Consider the following 21,416-nt stretch of genomic DNA (forward strand, 5'->3'; position numbering starts at 1 on the left):
GCCCTAATCATAGTGCACAGAGCAGGAGTGAGAGAAGTCAGGGTTAACACTTGGGGCAACAGTGGCTCAGTGGTTGGAGCAGTGGTCCCCCAACATGAAGGTCAGAGGGTTGATTCCTGCTTAGACTCAGTTCTGTCCCTGTGCAAGGCACTTCACCTGCTGTGTGTGTGTGTGTGTGTGTGCGTGTGTGTGTGTGTGTGTGTGTGTGCCTGTGTCTTTGTGTCTGTCTTTGTGTGTATGTGTGGAGCTTGGCAGCCTCACTTGCGTCAGTCTGTCCCAGGCAGCTGTGCTAACAATAGTAGCTTCCCACCGCTCAGTATCGAGTGAATGAGTAATGAGTACAGTGTAGAGCTTTGAGGGGTTTTGCAGGTCTGAGTCCAGAACAAACTGACTGAGAATGCATTCAAGTTTCACAAAAGTACAAATACAAACCTCTTCCATTAAGTCTCTCAGTTTTACCTGCCTAAAATCAGGTGCAAACACTTTTAAATGAGGTTACAATGTGCCGTTTTGCAGTCCTGTAGACCAGAGCCCGAGGCTTTTGCAATTAAATCTGCACATTACAAGAGTAAGTCATTATTACATATAATTATTACCTGTTAAAGGAGTTGAGTGGTTTGAAATAAACATTATAATTAAGTATTATTTAAACAATGCTTTACACATGTATTGTGTTTCACAAGGTTTACAACCCTCTCCACGTGCCACACTGTGATCATTCATTCACTCCTTACCCATCGTGGTATTCTATTAATGTAGCCACAGCTGCCCTGGGGCAGACTGGTGGAAGAGAGGCTGCCAATTTGCACCATTGGCACCCCAACCACCACCACACCACATTCACATTTGACAAAAGTATCTTGCCCAAAGACACAAAAGACTCAGTATGCACTGGACAGAGCAGGGTTCAAACCGCCGACCTTCGTGTTGGTGAACGTGCTCTCGATTCTGCTCCAAAAATAAAACTACAGTAGAATGTAGATTTATGGCATTGGGCAGATCAATAAATATTACATTATTACATTTTTGTCGTATTTCTCCTTTTCAGACGTCACAGATGCATGTGTTTATTTACCTGTGTAATTTTGAGAAAAGCTGCCGTGTTGGAGATCACATTTCCATGAGTTAACATAGCACCTTTTGGGTTCCCTAAAAATAAAAGCAAAATCTTGTAATACAATAAAGTTTTTTTTTATTATTTTATTGAAACTATAACTGTCTGTAACTGTCTATAACATCACCTGTGGTTCCAGATGTGAAGCAGATCAGTGCCAGGTCCTCTGATTTGGGAGGCTGTAAACAACAACAGAAACACATCAGCATCAAAACAAAAAAAGAATAAATAAAATGTTATAATAATGAGTTTTAGGAGAATTTTTTCACCTGTGGAGTTTGGTGACTGGTATGTCCTAAAGCCTGAAAAAAAAAAAAAAAAAAAAAAAACATGATCCAAGGATGAGCCAGTGTTCAAACAACTGGGACAATGATGTGTGTTAAGGTCACGATATATGGGTAAGTCTTTTTTCTTTTTTTGATTTAAATGAAGCAGAAATACAAGGGGAACATAAGTTGTATTGATATACTTAGGGAAATTAAAGCCACATGAGCTGACTAGGTAAGGAAGATTTATATCAGGGTCCAGCTCTCCAAAGGACTTCTGAATTATACACATTGTACTGAATTACTGAAATTTGAATAACTACCTGTAAATAACCAACTTTCTGTACTCATAAATGGATAATGATTTATGTTTTATAGATATCTAATTGTTCTGTATCTAAGGTTTTCTTCAATTTCTTGTGATCATTAATGAATAGCTCTTTGGCATTTTCTCTTTGTAAAGGTAGCTCACCAAAAGAAAAAGGTTGGAGACTCAAGATTTAGCCTAATGTTCGTGCTTTTGAAACATACTGGGAACTCAACCAAGGACCTTCTAGATGTGAGGTGAGAGTGCTAGTAACCACTCAGCCAGTATGACATTAAATGATAGTTTAAGTAAAGTACATGTAGCAGAGCAAACTTGTGAAAATCACCTCAAAATCTTTGAAGCTCTGGATGTCAATCCCAGCCTCTGCTCCCAGTTTCACCAAATCATCATCAAACGGCTCAATGAGCACCACAGTCTTCACTGTGCCCCCTTTCAAACTGCCATAGTCCAGAAGCAACCGGACTTTATCGGCTACATCACAGATCACTGTGGAAATAGTGGCTGAAAAAAAAATAACAAGGTTAGTATCACTAAGAGTCAACAGCAAACACGTCATAAGTATAAATACAAACAAATCATTAAAAATACAAACAGATCAGGACAAATACCTTGCTGTAAAATGTAGCCGATGGCCTCGGCACCGAGAGTGTCATACAGCGGTACGGCCACTAGGGAATAAGAGTAACAGGCCAATTCTGCAATGGACCACTGAAAACCAACACATACACATAACAAACATGAGTTTATAACACCAACATACAGATAATGACATATACCTCACTAAAGGGTTAATTTAAAGAGGAAACACTGGATATAAAACAGAAACATGAGCCTTAACTTTAAACTACGTTATTTGAAGTTTACCTCTGGTCTGTTCTGAGAAAAGATTCCAATGAATTTATCTCCGGTTTGTGAGTGTCCTTTGTAAAGAAGAGCAGAGCCAATGCCCTCTGCTTTTATAGCTACCTGAAAGAGTCACAAGTGAAAGGAAATCTGAGAATTATTTTATTTTTATACAGTTTTATGCAATATTCAATCATTATTTATACAATACACTGAACCCAGGATCTGATGGTCTCTAGTACAAATAGACTTTATTTATGTTTAATGAGTCACACTCAGGACTCCACTAAGACCTTCTGAAAACTTCTGGAGAAAATCAGAAATACCAAAACAACACTAAGTATAGGAATATCACCATTTCTGAGTTTGCATTTAGGTGGGCTTGTATCAGTGCCTTAAAATTCAAGGCAAAGCAATAGCCATATATTGCTTTGCCTGGAATGTTCCACCGTATGGCATTTAACCTATCTATACCCATGGAGAAAAGCAGGTGGCAACATCAGGCCAAATGGCAGGTCAGAGCTGTGGAGAGGCAAGTCTGCTCACAGTATTTTTAAACATTAGTCCTTTAGAACTATACACAAAAAGGCCTATTTTATCGATATTAGCCTCTTAAGTTGATGTGTACCTCAGAATAGGACTGCCATTCATAGGGCTGATTAGGTTTTCTTGATCCAAGACATGGCCCATCATCTTTAAAACAGATATATAGTTAAACTCAGACAAAATGAAGAAAATCATCGCAGAACATTTCAAAAGTGACTCACTGGAGACGCGCATTCCTCTCTGAAAGACCTCGTACATGGTGTGTGCATCATCGTAGTAGTGAGTCAGGTACTCATTATCAGTGGTTAGAGTTGACCTTCTGGCACGTTCTTCACCCTAAGACCAAAAATAACAGGGGCTCATTCTACAGACACATGTTACTTTGCAGCTACAGGATGGTGGGGTCTCAAAGTTCAGGAGGGCTTCTTTTAGTCTATTGGCCTTATAAACCTTACAACCTTCTAATATCAACTCTTTGCTTTTAACCTTTCCCTCTATATCTTATAAGCACATTTTTCTGACCGTGGAAACAGTACAATCTAACAAACACAACAACATTTATAAATTAATTGGCACCATAGATATAACCTTAAAATCTTTGAAGCTCTAAATGTCAATGCCAGCCTCTGCTCCCAGTTTGACCAAATCATCATCAAACTCCTCGATGAGCTCCACAGGCTTCAATTTGCAAATTTGACCCACATTTTAAACAAGTCTAAAGATGTCAGAGAATTGTTTACGTCCGTTAGATACCCAAATATTTGTAAATCTGTTTGTTACCTTCCTACAGTGTTTGGTCTGAGTTAAACAGATGAGGTAGATCATCTAAATCCAATCATCCAAAAATGGTCATTGTGTAATCTTTTAACATTACCAAACTTCTTTTAACATTATACTAGAGATGTATATATACCTTGTTGACATGACATTCATGCACATACACACAGATGGTTGGTGACATGTCCATTGGTGACTGCAAAAACCAATATCTAGGCAAGTTAAAATGACTTCAATTAAGAACATTTCCTTTATTTGAGCATATTCAGCTTGACAAGAAAAATGATCTACCAATGGAAAAAGAGTGTTTTTCTTTAGTTCTTCATTCAAGATTGTGCTTCTTATTTTAAGTGCAGAGTTTTGTTTTTTTTTTATCTTAAGTGTAACATGATGTATTTTCATATTTTAAGTCCAAAAAATTTTGCTCCATTGGTAGATCATTTTAATTGTCAAGTGAAATTTACTCAAATTACAATAAGACGTTCTTAGTTCAAGTCATCTTAACTTGGCTAGATTTCAGTTTTTGAGGTGTGTGGAACATTCAAGATTTATAAACAACGTAAATAGTGTAAACAGTATACATGTTTAATCTCTTGAGGGACCCCAAGGAGAGGATACAGATACATGCAGGCAGCTCTATGGACTGCAGTGATACATACGGGCAGCTCTACGGACTGCAGGGAGAGATCGCAGGGCGGCATCAGGGCTCTCGGTCGTGTGGCAAACCAGTAAGTCGTTATGGCAGCGAAAGCACCAACGCCCATCAACGCATTCGTAGGAAGAGCTCGCATGTACTGCCGAACGTCATCGAACTCAGGAATTCGCAGCTGTCTCAGGACTTCCTGAGCCTGCATGATCCCAAATTTTCCTGCGTGGAAAAAGAAAAGCCTGTTACAAAAATCAGAAGTTGAGAAGGTATGTAACAGCACAGGAGAAGAAGAAGGAGAAGAGGAAGAGAGAGACAGAGAGAAAATAGAGTCCAACAGTTGGGGCCTACAAACCACAGCCTCAACCACAGAGAAGCACACTCTTAAACTGTTAATTACTAAGAATGTATATTTTGTAGAGGCTAAAGTTGTGAAAATACTACTTTTTCCTTTAAAAATGCCTTGACGAGCCTTTGGTTCTGTTCGGTTCTTAAACCAAAGAGTTAGGATTTAAACATTATTTCATCATGTAAATTGGACTGAAACAGAGGGAACTACATATATAATAATAATTCTTTGCTTTGTTTCTTTTAGCTATTATTGCACCATAACTATGAAAGAGCAAAGAGACTTGAGATTCAATATATTTTGATGGCCTGTGATATTGAGAGACTTTTGATAGTATGATATCGGAATATTTAGGTTCTTGTTGCATCCCTAGTTATCGCACTAAACTAAAATATTTGGAACTACATAGACCACGATCCTTTGCTCCATTTCAGCTCAGACAGCATGAAGAAATTATGCTATTAAGTACTTATACAGATGACAGAACCAAAGTACTGTCAAGGCATTTTAAAAGGAAAAAGTAGCATATTCACAAAATGTCGCAATCAATATCTTACTGTGATATGCATATTGTGAAAATATTGTATCGAGGGATTTGGATATTGTTACATCCCGACACAATACAATGTAGGACTTCAAGATCTATGTTTATGTTCCTGGGAATGTTTGAAAAGTATTGAAACATTCATTTAAAGGTGCATTGTGTAACTTTTCTGGTGGACAGTCCATCAGATGCTTCTAATTTCAAATGCTCCATGAAGATGTTATTGCCTTGTCTGAATGTTTCACAGTATGGTGTTAAACATTTCTATCTTCATGGAGACCAAACCGGACTAAGTTACAGGTCAGATCTGTGGAGAGGCAACACTGCTCACAGTCAGAATGCCTGTTTTTCTAGGTACTTCTGAGCTATAAAACTATAAATTTTACAAATGTAAGGTAGAGCTGTTTAATCCCATATTGTGGAACATTCTGAGCAGTGCAATCACATACAGACCATCCACCAGAAAAGTTACACAATGCACCTTTAAATCTAAACACAGTGCAATTCCATATTATTCCAGAAGTTAATAACAAATATATTTTCACCAAACTGGATGTATACTATAGTGACACATAGAAATGTGAACAATTTGCCAAGTTGTTCAATCACTTATTTATCACATTTTAATCTTCTTATCGTTTTATTTGCTGCTCCAAAGTTAACAGAGAAAAACTGCAAAAGGAAAATGTGCGTATGTGCCTCTATTTATTGTATTTCAGGTGTGTACTACGTAAACAAAAAGACGATAGTGGCGCTGGACAGCTGTGTTAATGGAAACAAGGACACAGGAAGAGAAACTACAGTGAGGCTGGAGACATACGGACTCAATCACAGGGGCCGCGTCTCATTTCTCTTGCCTCGCTTCCCTTTCCTTGAGTCCTCTCCTCGATCCTCCATTTTTCAGCTGCCGAACAAATGGGTCATATTAAGTGGTGTCCCAAAGAAAACCACCGAGTGAAGGAGTAGACATCAGATAAAATCTTCAAACTTTATTGGTCTCAGTGGCGAGATTAGCTCCTCTCTGCTTCCTGTGTCTCCTCTGTGGGTAGGATTTCCTCAACCATTTCCTTCAGAATCGAGGAGAGGAATCAAGGAGGAGCAAGCGAGGAAAAAGAAATGAGACGCTGCCAGAGTCACGTGCTGTTCTCAGACATTCGACTGAGAGGAAATGAGGTTTCCTGGTCGAGAGATGCCAAATAAATGAGTTCACTGGGCAGACAGTCCAGCTGTGCAACAGATCTACTACAGTACATACTAAAGGATGCAACAATAACAAAAATATCATGATACTGAATCATCAAAAGTCTCACAATAATACCGCGAACCATCACAATATATCAAATTACATATTTCTTTACTTAAATTAAATGTTATGGTGCAAAACTACATATACCATGATCCTTTGCTCAGTTTCAGTTCACCAAACAAGATGAAATAACAGTTTTTAAGCACTTTAAAATCTTAATTATTTGGATTATGACAGAAAAATAGCATATTCACAATTTTGTTTGCTTTGCTTTCACCAAATGTCACAATAAATATCGTACGGTGAGATTTATATTGTGAAAATATCGAGAGATTTGGACATCGTTACATCCCTAGTACAAATAAGGACCTGCTGCTGAGGTCTGAGAAACATGTGGCTAATTGCTCATTTAAATAATTGTAGATTGTTTCTGAGCAACGCTACATTTGGTTATTGAATACTATTACATTTTATCCTTTTTAGGCCGACTTAAACATCAGTCACGGGACTACAGATGAAAAACTTCCTTCGTTACTACTTCTGGCGTATTTATAGAAATGTTCACATGTTCAATAAATGAATAAATAAAGATGTACATATTTAGTCATATGTTTAGATAGTATTGGTGTGCATCATATAGATACAGGGACAATTACTACATGCCACTGAAAAAAAGCCAGTGCAATAGTGTAGCAAATCTTACACAGTGTTTAATGCATGTGTCATTCTTTAGTTGCCTATTACATGAAATATGTGTAGATACAAAATGAACAGATAAACAGACGCATCAACTGTACATTCTTCATCTAAATTATTTTGTATCAGAGTTTGAATAACTTCATGATGTATTTAAATAACTATAACAATGGCAGATACTATATGGGGTACATTGGAGATAGAAGTAAAGTAAATCAGAGCTATTTATTATATGGTCCAGCTTGTATAACTTGTACAAATATTGTTTTAGTCTCCTTCAGCGATAACATGGAGCTGTCACCTCCTTTGACCTCTATACTGACCCTGATCCTAGGTCTGCCCTGTAAGTACAATATTGACTTATTGTTCAATATGATAAATAGAATAACATTTTTTGGAGTCAATATTTATTGTGTGTACATTTTATTTGCACTCCCAAGATTTTTTTTTTTTTAACTATCTGGGCATATGATGACTCATTACAGATGCAAACTAAGAATAAAGTGTTTCATTCTGTTTATTTCTTGCAGCTCATGATTTTTTAACAATATTTTAGATTTAGAACATTGTTTGTGGTTTAAATTTGGCTTTCTCGTATGGATACTTTGCAGTGACATCATGCTGGGGGCGTTCTACATGTATCTCTATTGTGTTCATTAATTGCCAAGGTGACACAATGTACACATTGGCAAACATTGACAAAAAAGTTGAAAGACACAAATATCAAATGGATTTAAACAACAAATCTTCAGGAGCTAGACTGACCGTCAGGTGGGTCACAAGATATTTTTTGGGGGGTCACCTTGTCACGGTCTGCAAAATACAGTTCTGATACATGTTGAAATGTTAAGATATGCTTTGTATAATTTCTAATCTTTTTGTAATTATTTGGTTCAATTGAATGTTGAAAAGAAAAAGAAATGGGCTACATTTAATGTCCAAATAGGCCAATTATGGATACAATTACTGTTTTCATTGTTTAAAACTTGAGTAATACCAATTGTTCAGAGACACGATCACTCAGTCAACAATAAAAAAATCGTCATTAATGTTCAATAATCTTCAAATTCACCTTTATTTTGTGATTTACGAATGATGTCTATTCTGATTTGGGTTGTAAAGGTTTGTGACTTTTAAAATAAGGGTCCCCAGAAAAAAACTGCATTAGAGATTTGTTTAGCAGTACAAAATCAGCTCACCTGTTGCAGTTCCAGCTAAGTAAGCGCTTTTGAGTGAGATTATAGTGTTAAAATAAAGCTCAAATTAAAGTCTAACCACTCTCAGATAAAACAGTGCATACAGTTAGCGTCACATCCCCAGAGAATATTGATGACATGAGCTGCAAAGTATCAGTTTACATATCTTATACTTATGTAACTATTGCATTTGTTTCCTTCAGCGTGAAAGTGAGTTACCTACACGATGACCTGCTTTGATCTCCATACTGGTCATGTTTAGTTTATGAACAGCTATGACAACAATTGACATCTCACCTACTTCTATTATTAACGTGGAGCACATGACAGACTGGTCCAATGCCCACTGGGAGAAAGTATACACATGCTACCTCACAGGGCACCTTCAGTATGGGGCTGCGTAACATATGGCTCAAATACTGAAATCGTAACACCGGTAAACATCCATATTGCCTGACACAACACTAAATACAACCTAATAATGCTAGGATACTTTAGATTTTTTTTTTTATTATGAAATGCAAAAAGGAATAAGTTAACTTGTGATGTCTTTACAACATAATTTGGGCATGTTTTGGTTTTGTTTTAGTGTCAGTTTTAGTTAATAAAGACATTAAAACATTAATATTTTTGTTTAATCTGACTGTTTAATTAACTTTTTGTCAATAAGTATACTAAAATACTGCGATACTAACAGATAGTGTACGTTTTTCTTATACTATATAATGCAGCTTTAGTATATGACACTAAAATCTGCAAGTGGCATGAAATAAGAAGAACTGTAAAAGAAAAAAAAATAGCACAAAACACTGCTTAAGAAAAAGTTCTGCCTGTACAGCATTAACCCCAAATCAAAAATTAACCTTTCACCTAGTTTATAATGTAGGTTTCCTTGTTAGACAGTCTCCAAACATTAAGCACCTCTATCACCTTCACAGTGACGCACATTGGGATTTGGAAAGCATTTTTTGATCTTTACTCACAGTGTTTTTGCGATCCAGAGAAAAAAAAAAAAACGAAAAGCCAGTCCTTAAAGCAGAGAAGAGACTGTATAACTGATCTGTGCAGACCCCTTTGCCACTGCTGTTGCTATTAGGAGAGACACACACTTCGACCTCCAGTAGCCCTCGTGCCACTATGAATAGCAAGAACACGCCCCTTTTTCAAACAGAAACAGTGGCGCGCGAGACAGAAAGGTGACAGAAACCAAAAAGCAGAGCAAATATTGAAATACATGTGTGTGCTTGGCAGTGCATTTGTCTTTACCCTTATCAAAATTTATCTAATCGACAGTCTGTTACATTCTTGTTTCGTCGACTTCTTTCAGGCTAAAAAATATGATGCCATTTGTACAGTAGAGACCAATGTTGACAGAGCCTTTTAACAAGCCAATAGCTAATCTTCAATTTAAAATATAACCAGACAACCAGCCCCAATGTCAAGGAGAAGTTATGTTTGCGATTTTTGTGTGGTACTTATTTTAAAGCGCCCAGACTACACTATTCTGATTTATGTTATAAAGTTGTTCATCAAAACCGTGCTTGGAGTTTTGTTTTGTTTTATTTACACATTTTTAACACACAAATCCTGCACACACCTTCACTATAATCATAATCTGAATGATTTCAGCGCTGGAATTTTCCATTTCTACTGAACAAAATGTAAAAGGCAGCTGTTAAATTGAAAATTACCACTATATGACATCACAAAATGGAACAGAGTATTTTGAGCCTTTTAAATGTAGACAGACTAATAATGCAGGATTACTTCAACAGGTGTGAATGAAATAAAACACAAACAGTATGTTTTTGTGACATTCAAAAAAGTCAACTTTGCATAATATAAAACCTTCAATACAAGTCCAATAAAAGGCTGTGCAATAAAAAAAAAGAAAGAAAGAAAAATTGCAAGTATTAGATTTCCAATGTGCACTATGTAAAAAATTCCAGGAGGATTCACACTTTAGACAAGACTGAAATATAAACTGTTACATGATAATACAAGAATCCAATGAATATAAGAACAGGTTTGTAGAGATCTAAACAACAAGATTTTATATAAAAATAAGTACAGTGTGTTATTTGCGGAAGACATTCTAATAACGAAATAATAATTGCAACATTTTTGACTCAAATTTCTGACTCAAATTGTGATTTCATAACTACTCAAACTCAAATAGTGACTACACATCAATTTATTTCGTTACAGTCATAAAGCAGAGAGTGAATGTAGTTCCTAAGAGATACTAACATTTATTAACAAAATGTAAATGTGTGAAATTAACATTGGAACGTTTGTGTTAAAGGTCCTACTGCACAAAAATGACTCTTGTGAGCTTTAAGTCAATTTTGTCAGGCAAAGGCCAAAATTTAAAATATATATAATGAATATATGTATTATGTATAGGCTATATAGTATTATAATGAATGCCCGAAACAGTCATCTTGGTGACTACTGGCTGAACTATATCTTGAATGATCATAAATAATTCGTCTTATATTTCATCAGTCACCTGTCCAGTGCTTGCACTGTGTTTGGTTATCACAATCAGAACACAATGCACAGCCAAACGCAATATTTACGCAACACCACAACCTGATCCACCGCTCATAACCAGCCCCAACAGCATCAGCAAAACTTCAATAAGAGGCTACGGTCACAACATGAACACACGGCATCAGCGCCACCTCTACAGCACACGGCAAAATACAAGCTCATTTAAGCACTATTTGACTATTACATTATAACATCCCACTGAAGAGAAGACATATTACTCTCTAAAAACTGTTCCTCAGACACACTTTGACTTGAAGTTGAACTCGCCATAACTGTACAGCAGCTCTGTTGTTATCCATTCATTAGCCTCTAGCAGTAAGATGCCACCAGTGCAGAGTTGGGGCTGGGCGAGACAGAGCAAGCAGCTGAATCACAATAGGTCAGGTTTGTGATCACGTTTATTCAGACCATTCTCTTGATTTCAGGTCGCCCCACCCTACGCCCCTAAGACATAATTCAGGGCTGAAATGTAAAGTAATGGGCAGGCTCTCCCGTAGACCCCCATTAAGTCGCTCCGACCCAACAAACACAAAGGGCAAACACATGACTCAAATAAAGTGATGATGAGCACATTTAACATGATAAAAATATGTCTGTGCAGATACACGTTCAATTTTAAGCAACATTTGAAATATATAGCCTAATACAAAATAACAAGTATAATTTATAACCACCACTGCCCTTTATTATTAGTCTGTCTAGATCTCCAAACTCTCAATTTGCTCTCTTCCACCTTTTGATGTCATGCGGTGGCACGTTTACTGCTACCTTTTTCCTTTTTCAGTTGAGATGGGAAATTCCAGGGCTGAAATTATCCAAATGATTCTTGTGAAGGTATATGGAGTTTAAGTGGAGCACTTCCTGCATTACCACATGGCATCACAACGGGGAATTTATTTGCAGGGTTTGTGTGTTAAACATGTAAATGAAACAAAACACAACTCCAGGTAGGTTTGTGATGAGGAAACAACATTATAACACAGAAAAAAGCAATATGGGCATTTTAGTGTCAATGCTTTATATGGACCATAGAAAGAACAGTATGGTACTAACTAATGGGGAGCCAACATTTTTACTTGTACAGATACATTTATATGATTATACATTATTTTGTATGTATTACCATTTATATTGTTGCTTTTTAAAAAAAATATATCATATTGTGATGTGTGAGCTACTGTGTCCAAGAAAGTTTATCTAAGCCTTAAAAAAAAATAAAAAATCTCTATATATAGGCTAAATATGGATGTAATTTTTGGTCTTATTCTGGAGTTACTAAAGTCAAGCGGGGATCCCTCCTTGCTCCTTGTGCGACCCCAGAGCCATACTTGGCCTGTGTACGTGTCAAACCAATGACAGGGCTGGCCTCCCTCACCCCACCACCTGCCCCCACCCCTCACCCCACCACCCACAGAAAAAAAAAGGGGAAGAGGAAAGAGGGCAGCTGGTTCATTTGACACAGAACAGAGCACAACTAGACACTTGGCCCAGGCACAGATAAAACCACCACAGGAAGTTACATGCATGGTTTGTCAGTCTAGTACTCGAATTTCATGTTTCAAGAGTGTCAGATACTCAAATTTCACACTCGATTTCGATACTACGAAATTACTAAATACTAAATACTGTTCATGAAACCACAATGAAGACAAAAATGTTTCTTTTTTTAGTAATACAATGTAATTTTCTTTATACAGAATAATATGAATTTGTTTATATTAGCATGAGATCTCATACTTGTTCTGAGAAAGCTCAAATTCACATGAAAACTGTTCAGGAAAGCTCTAATGTTGTCCTATTATATTTAGGGCAGTGCAAAAATACTGAAATATCAATATATCGTATTGTTTAATGTGATGATATAGTATCGATATTGTGGGCTGCTGTATCAATATATCGCCATGAGTATTTTTTTGGTGTACTTTACTTAATTATTTGGTTACAGTGCTACAGTTTTGTTGCTTGTTCAGAGGAAAGAAACTCGTTTATGCGACACATTTGACATTTTCACTATTTTGATGATTAAAATGTGCATGTTTCTTATTAACTTTGCACAAGAAGTGGAAACTTCAAGTATCACTTAGTATCACAGCCAAGATTTAGTCTTAATTTTTTCAGTATCAGGTATGTTTTTGATGAGCAAACAACATTATAGCATAGACTTAAAGCTCACAAGAGTCATTTTTATGTAATAGACCTTTAAAGAATAAACTATAACAAATCTAAATTAATTGATGTAAAAGAAATATGAGTACAGTAATGCAAAACATGATTCACCAATGTAAATATATTAGCTGTAAACTATCTTTCAACCCTACTACAGTTTTTACATATGAGTGCCAAGATAGAGAAGTGCGTACTCCTAGAATACATCATTCAGACTTATTTTTTACTGAAACACACTGAATTGATTTGAAATATATTGTACTGAATTGTATTGAATCGAAAGCTCACTGTATCGAGATATGTATTGTATTTTCTTAATGATACCCATCTCTAGTTACATGTGATTTTTTTACTGTATTGATATTCAAATGAGTATCTTACTTCGATATTAGTTTTAGTATCTTCAGTATTTTCGATACTTTTGGCAATCCTATTTAAGAGTCTTTAAAGATACACTGTGTAACTTTTCTAGTGGAAGGTGTGTCAAATGCTTTTTTTCCATGAAGATGTTATTGCTTTGTCTAGAATGTTTCACAATATTGCATTAAACCTAAAAATGCCTATCTTCATGGAGACCAAACCACACCGAGTTACAGGTCAGATCTGTGAAGAGGCGACCCCACTCACAGTCAGAGTGCTTGTTTTTCTAGGTATTTTTGAGCAATAAGACTACTTGTAATTGAATAAATGTAAGGCAGAAATGTTTAATGCCATACTGTGGAACATTCCTGGCAGAGCGATGACATAACCATAGAAACAAGCAGGTGACAAATCCTTCACCAGAAATGTTACACCATGCAGCTTTAATGCTTCGTAACCAGGTTTAATTTTAAGTCTTACGTACCCTAGGCTGTTTTGTCATGTTGGTGTTGGCAGTTTTTTCTGGAAATTCTTTCTTCACTGAATAATAGTCATTTTACAGTAAAATGATGCAATTACTTTTCCCCAGCATTTTTAAAAATACATTTAATAAAGTAAAATAACATAATAATAATCATCATCATCATCATCATCATCCAAACATCAATTTTATTTATTTATTTTTTAAATTATTTTACTTAACTTAACAAGGGACCATTATTCATTTTAAGGTATTTCCGTTGGCTCTTTGACTATTGACTACTATGTTATTTACTTATTTGCATTCCTAACTGCCAGATAGTAACTGATGGCATTTTTATAAAGTCAATGTTTACACAACCATTTCGAGAAACAGGTTTGAGTCACTAAGGGGAACTAGAAAAACTGAAATGAAATAATTAACACCTACAAGTCATGATGTGTCTGTAAGGATCATATTTCAAAGTTGGGCCACTCCAGTTTTGAAATTTAACATCGCTCATGTTAAAGGGCCCAAACTCCTCTGTTTTCTGATCTGTTATAATGTTTTTTGTTCATCAAAATTGCACCTGGAGTTGTGTTTTGTGTCATTCACACATTTTAACACACAATCCTACATATTTAATCGGAGTCCTTCTCTCAAAAAGAAAACACTCTGTTCCACTTTGTGATGTCATGTGATGATACAGGAAGTGCTCCACTGTGTTTTTAAACTCCACACAAGTTCACTAGAATCATTTGGATGATTTCAACCCTGGAATTGCCAATCTCTACTGAACTAATGTTATAAATAGGTATAGTCGTTAACTTGAAAACTACCGCGTCATGACATCACAAGGTGGAAGAGCGCATATTGATCTTTAGAGATGTAGACAGACTAATAATAAAAGATTACTCAAACATGTGAATGAAACAAAACACAAATCCAAGTATGTTTTTGATGAGGAAACAACATTATAGCATGACTTAAAGCTCACAAGAGTCAATTTTGCTTAATAGAAGACCTTTAAAGAATAAACTATAACAAATCTGAATTAATTTATGTAACAGAAATCTGAGTACAGTAATGCAAAACATGATTCACATATGTAAATATATTAGCTGTACACTATCTTTTAACCCTACCACAGCTTTTACATACGAGTGCCAAGATAGAGAAGTGCATACACCTAGAATAGATCATTCAGACAAAGGGAATTTGGACAAGTTGCGACCTGCTCAGATATGCCACAGTAATCTAGAAATCTTCTTTATGCTACCAGTCAAATGTTTGGCCTCACCCTCTCATTCAATTCTCTTTCTATATGTTTTCTACTACTATTACTATTATTACTGCTTTCTATAGTTTACATATATACAGAAACATCAAATATATGAAGCAAGATATGGAATTAGGTAGCAAAGAAAAAGTTAAAACATTTTTGTCTATTAAAAAAAAAAAAAAAAGAAAGCAAGAAAGAAAGTAGTAACCTATAGGTGATAAAGACATGCAAATATTGAATGAGGGTGTGCCCAAAGTTTTTGACAGTAGTGCATGTTCAAACACAACTGTAAAGAGCTATCGACTGCCTCTATAAATATGTTCAAAGCCATTTGTATAGCCTGCACTATTGACACACTATTGATTGACATGTCAACGCTGAAACAAAACAATGATATAAACTATTATCACGGTTTGATGCGTTTTTTAAATTGCCGGCACATTTTGGACACATCTGGAAACATTCGAAAGTAGAAAAAAATCAAAAACATTCCAGAGCATGGTTTATACGTTTAGATTAAGGCCCCGGTGAGCTATAGTTCTTTTATATTTGCAAATAATGTGCATGACCATCCAGTCCTTACTTAAATGCACCATGCAGGAGCTCTTTCAGTTCATAATATAACATTTTAGTGTAAGAAGAGAAGAGAAAATGAGACAAAAAACACCATAATTACTCATAAATTATTTAGAATAATTGACCTCATGACCCAAATAACAATGAAATCCTTAATTTTCTTTCTATTTTCTTACATCTTACAATATACAGTCATGGTCATCTTTGTAGAACTCAAACTTTCTGAATGATCAAGTAAAGTTGAGGTGACATAAACAGTCAGATTAAAAAAAAAAAAAAAAAAAAAAATCACATTATTTATCCTTTTTTGGGGTATAGATTGAATGAAAATGACTTAAAGGTCCTATATTACACAAAATAGATTCTTATGAGTTTCAAGTCATGTCACCAGATTTAAAGAGCCTTTATTAAGATGTTTTCTGATCTATGTTATAATGTTACTTCATTAAAAACATACCTGGCACAAAGACAAAAGCTCCATCTATTAGCAGATTTCTTGAGTCCAGTACAAAGAAGATGGTTTCTCTTACAAAAATCTTTTCACCTGTAGTGCTTCTGGAAACTCGCCATAAGTTTATGAATCCAAGCAGCAATAACAGGGATGGGAAATATCAATGTGCTCGCTGCGGAAGGGTTTTTCAGGAACTTGGTAGCTTGACAAATCACCACTTTTTGCATCAAAAGGATAGAATTAAATGCTGCCGTTGTTGCAAAAAACTCATTATTGGAAGAGTACCCCTCCCTGTCAATCATTCTGTTTCATTCACACATTTAAGTACCAGAAACATTTTATTACTCAAATTATGAATCTGTCTACATCTCCAAATGCTGAAAATGCTCTGTTCCACCTTGCAATGTCATAGAGCTGTAGGTTTCAAGTTAACAGCTCCTTTTACCTTTAGCTCAGTAGAGATCGGCAATTCCAGGGTTGAAAGCATCCAGCATATTCTAGTGAAGGTGTATGGAGTTTAAAAACACAGTGGAGCACTTCCTAACACATGATGGAGCACAGTGTAAAGCCTAAATATGCAGGCTTTGTGTGTTAAACATGTGTGATTAAAACAAAACACAACTTCGGGTATGTTTTTGACGAGGAAAAAAAGTAAATAAAGTATATCAGAAAATAGCGCAATTGGATCTTTAATTTTGGTTCTAATATTGTCACAATTACTATTTTTTAGCTCTTCCGATTACATTGTGGCCTGAATAATCCCGATCCCTATTGATGACACACTGATGAATTGGCACACAGGCGGTCACATGGTTGGTACAGACATATAGAGCGGAGGAGGGGATCGGTGATAAATAGAACATAGGTCAGACCCGCATTGATGTCTATGGCCATGCATCATAAGACCTGCCTGCTGTAGATGACGCACACAAACCACCACCAAAAAAGAAAAAAAAGGTTAAATCAAGAAAAAAAGCGTGTACTGAGACTGTGAGCTCAAATGTTTATAGCACTGGAATAATTTATCATGGGGAAAAACTTGAAAGAGTAAACACCTCAAATCAGTTCAAAGTGTGATCCAAGTATCCCCAGTAGAAGTCCACTCTTGCTTTTGCCTCAAGACTTACAGAAAACAGTGTGGAGAAATGAAAAATTAAATAAAATATGGACAGAGGAATAACCAACTAGGGATGCACCAAGCTTTTTCATCTTTTTCAGTTCCGATACCGATACTCTGACTTTGAGTATCAGCTGATGAACTGATACCAGTGTAGAGATGGAAAATGGCACTTTAAAAGGTCTTCAAAGGTAGCCACGCTGGCGCCACCTAGTGCCTCCGCGCAATTTCATTTCTCTCCAGCGACTAGGTCAGGAATTGGAATACACTAGACGGTTTGCAAGAACCCCAGAAGTGCGAGTCCGGGCACCTGCCAATCAGCGAAGAGCCATACATTCTGTGTTGGCAATGATTCCTGAGATTGGGGATTTAAAGCTCGAACAAAGAGAATGTTTGGTGAATTTTATCAAGGGGAAAGACATTATTGCCCTTCTTCCTACGGAATTTGGTGCTTTACATATGTCACGACCAAACAGCAGTGACTGGTTAAAAAAAAAAAAAAAAAAAGTACCTGCCTACTGTCGAGCGAACGAATCCTAATGCTGCTCCACGATGTGAAACCAGCTCATGAATCAGGCTACTTTAAAGGTGCACTGTGTAACTTTTCAGATGGAGGCAAAGGAATTGAAGAAGCAGCTTTAATGAGCTGCAAAAAGTATTAGACCAAACAAACTTTTGTCCAGTCAACAAATTGAATTTCTCCTTTGCCATAGATTCTACCTGGATGACTGAGGGATTTTTCACACATTTTCAGATGGAGGGTTCATCAAATGCTTTTCTCCATGGAGATGTCGTCTGGAATGTCTCTCAGTATGGCATTAAATCTTTCTATTTTCATGAAGACCAAACCAGACCAAGTTACAGGTCAGATCATACAAAGTTCTACAGTTACCAAGATAAATAAAAGTCGCAGAACACAATTGTTGGATCTCTTGTGTAATAAGTTAATTGTGTTTTAAAGTTGTACTATGTAACTTTTTGGTTGGAGGTCCGTCACCTGCTTGTTTTTATGGAGATACCACTGCTATGTGTGGAATGTTGCACAGTACAGTCCAGACATTAAACAGGTCTACCTTACATTCATTCAATTCCAGGTGGTTTTATTGCTCAAAAATATCTAGAAAAATAGGCATTCTGACTGTGTGCAGGGTTGTGTCTCCACAGATCTGACCTGTAACTTGGTCTGATTTGGTCTCCGTGAAGATAGAAAGGTTTAATAACATACTGTGAAACATTCCAGACAAAGCAATAACATTTGATGGACCCTCCACCAGAAAAGTTACACAATGCACCTTTTTAAAATACCAAAACTGCAGACGACCTCAGGGTACATAAAGTAGCTCGCGTACCACCAGAGTTACGCGCACCACAGTTTGAAAAGCACTGATCTAATTGCTTCCTCTGTTGATGTCCATCCAGGGGCCAAATTTGTTACGCCTCATCAATAATTACTGCTCTGCTCACTCACATGACAGCCTCAAATTCAGTCAAGAAAACTAAGTCAAAAACAAAACAAAACAGCTCAGCCCCATGGTCCGAAATCTGCCCCAAAGCTAAACGTGTCAGACGAGCAAACATTCTGAATGTAGAGATCTCAAATAACCATCACAAAGCGGTGACAGGGTGGTGCTCCAGTTCCACACAAAGAGCCCTTTTGTTTAGTGTAAAGAAACGTGCCCCTCCTGCGCTGAAGGTCAAAGCATAATTTAATTCTGTACATTTACAAGTGCTGTCAACCGAAGTTTCTGCTGTAGAAACAGTGTAAGAAAGAGAGATCTAAACAAACTACAATTACCATGGAAACACTCCTACTCCACATTCCACAGGTGTCTGGCACGCATCCTGGAGCCTCACTCCCACTGAAGACAAATCACCTTCAGCTAAAACATCCCAGTCATTCAAGTTTCGAACATCTCACAATAATGTTCTTCTCCAACTTACACCTCCTTCAGCTGTGAAACCACCTGTAGGCTGTACAGTAAAACCTTTTCACAGTAATCTTCTCTTTGTCATCCAAGCAGCAGCAGATCTATAGATTAGGATTTCCTTAAACAACCAATCCAGAAATCTTCTGGGAAAACCGTGGTTTTGTGAGGAAATTACTACAGTGAAAGCACAGTGCAGTCATAGAAGAACTACAGTAGATTCATGGTCGTGTTACAGAAGAGATTTCGGAGCAACAAAGTTATGGCGGAGATGCCACGTTTGATAACTGCAGCATCGTTTGTGCAGCCGTGTAGTCATGTAACCCAAGATCTGAGCAGTCTGCAAGTTAAATAGCGATAAGTCTGGTGATTCCAAGGACCGAAGACCCCAAAGTTTGCAAAAAAAGTAGGCTACTTACTTCATATTGAATTGATACGTGTCTATATCATATGAAGGTCTTGTTTAATTCTCAACCCAGCTTCCTGTATCCGTACAGCGGTGTTCACTGCGATGCCTCAACTGAGCCAGAAATCTTGAGTTTACATGTAAAACAAATTCCGGAAACGTAAGGCAAACATAAACCGATGCAAATAGGGGTTTGGCACTGTCTATTTATAAAGAAAACAAGCGAAAGGGGGCGTGAGCAGGCGCCGCGCAGCGCTCTACTACAGAACAGCGGAGAATATTTGATGACATATGTTACTAACCTGTGTGCAGGGGCGTGGAGAAAAGATCAAACCGATATCCTCGAAGAAACAACAACAGCGGGTTGATTTTTTAAGAACTAACGTCCTCAACCTATCACAAATGGCCTCGCGTAACTGTCATGCCGAATGTGGAGAGCCGACTGGCGATTGGTTAACACATGACACTGATGGTTGAGTCATGAATGAGCCTCAAATAGGGGCTATATTTACTCTTTTACATAGGACAGGACAGTCACGTCTTGATGTGATTCATTCACGAACACAAAGGTGTCCACATACAGACTCGGACCATCTACAATCAGTTTCAAGCTAACTGATTTAGGAGACTGGAAATAGGCCTAGATTATTATTTAGCAGAGTGTCCCCACTTCAGAGAGACTGTCTAGTCTAACCTCGTACAGCGGAACTGGAGGAACACAGTATTTTCTGTAACCACTAGAGGGAGCACTTGTCCATTTAAATAGAAATAAAAATAGAAATGTTAATGGATGTTTTACGCAGTCTAATTTTTCAAAGATATTTTCTGCGTAACAAATAAGTTACGTTAGGGAAACGGCCCAAATTCCAAATGTAGTGACACGAGATAGTATAGACAAGACCAGGCAAGTACATCCGGCCATTAAACACTTTTTTTTTTTCCCCCGAGGCTGCCTGTTGAATTGGGCAAACTTTCCATAAGGAGTTTAATCATCATCATCATCATCATCATCATCGTCATAGTCATCATCATATCCTTAATAACATTTTTGAGGGGAGCAGATCTCAAGTAGTGGGGTATTTCGTACCTTCGTACTTCGGCCAAACAACCTGCTAAAAGCATTGGAATCATTCCACCGGTTTACGACCCTCTGTGTCTGTGCAACCCCCGATGGAAAAAGTTTGCCAGGACACCCGTGGATCGAGAAACCCTGAGCAATGTTAGTGCTGCAGTCCAAACGGAAGATGGCGCACGCACTTCACAAATGTAGTAAAAGTGAGTTGACTCGATGAGTTTCTGCAAATGTGTAACATAAATTAATAAAACAAAGAAAACAACACCGACCCACATCATCCCAGCCTTATTCTACCACGATAAGATGTAATACTGGCCTAGATTTACATTTATATTCTAATTGTTCAAATGTTTTGTTAAAATATCGTGTGCGTAATAACGCACGTTTTCTTCACACATAATGCTTTAAATCTATTGAGAGTTATTATAAACATGTTTTCAGAGTGTGACTATAACAATGGGCAGTAGGATACCGTGTTTATAATAGAAAGA

The 21,416-nt window shown here is 36.9% G+C and overlaps 1 protein-coding gene across 4 annotated transcripts; it reads right to left on the minus strand.

Moving 5' to 3' along the window:
- Nucleotides 1-6: 6 nt before the first annotated feature.
- On the minus strand, nucleotides 7-20,468 carry LOC129411537 (long-chain-fatty-acid--CoA ligase 1-like). 4 transcript variants are annotated; one of them, XM_055162680.1, is made up of 11 exons: nucleotides 20,153-20,461; nucleotides 19,864-19,977; nucleotides 4,534-4,742; nucleotides 3,319-3,433; nucleotides 3,180-3,244; nucleotides 2,573-2,674; nucleotides 2,317-2,416; nucleotides 2,034-2,209; nucleotides 1,384-1,416; nucleotides 1,242-1,293; nucleotides 7-1,149 (listed from the first exon to the last, which is right to left on the minus strand). In XM_055162680.1, the coding sequence occupies exons 3-11, from the start codon at nucleotides 4,726-4,728 to the stop codon at nucleotides 1,052-1,054; spliced, it is 936 nt and encodes a 311-aa protein (XP_055018655.1). In that variant the 5' UTR covers nucleotides 4,729-4,742; nucleotides 19,864-19,977; nucleotides 20,153-20,461; the 3' UTR covers nucleotides 7-1,051. The 4 variants fall into 4 exon arrangements, with proteins under 4 accessions (XP_055018655.1, XP_055018660.1, XP_055018648.1 ...); XM_055162685.1 differs by lacking the exon at nucleotides 19,864-19,977 and having other exon boundaries at nucleotides 20,153-20,468; XM_055162673.1 differs by lacking the exon at nucleotides 20,153-20,461 and having other exon boundaries at nucleotides 19,864-20,121.
- Between the last annotated feature and the right edge of the window lie 948 nt (nucleotides 20,469-21,416).

This window comes from Boleophthalmus pectinirostris, unplaced genomic scaffold, assembly GCF_026225935.1.
Source record: "Boleophthalmus pectinirostris isolate CB_2022bp ecotype Guang Dong unplaced genomic scaffold, ASM2622593v1 HiC_scaffold_1036, whole genome shotgun sequence".
Classification (NCBI taxonomy): domain Eukaryota; kingdom Metazoa; phylum Chordata; class Actinopteri; order Gobiiformes; family Gobiidae; genus Boleophthalmus; species Boleophthalmus pectinirostris.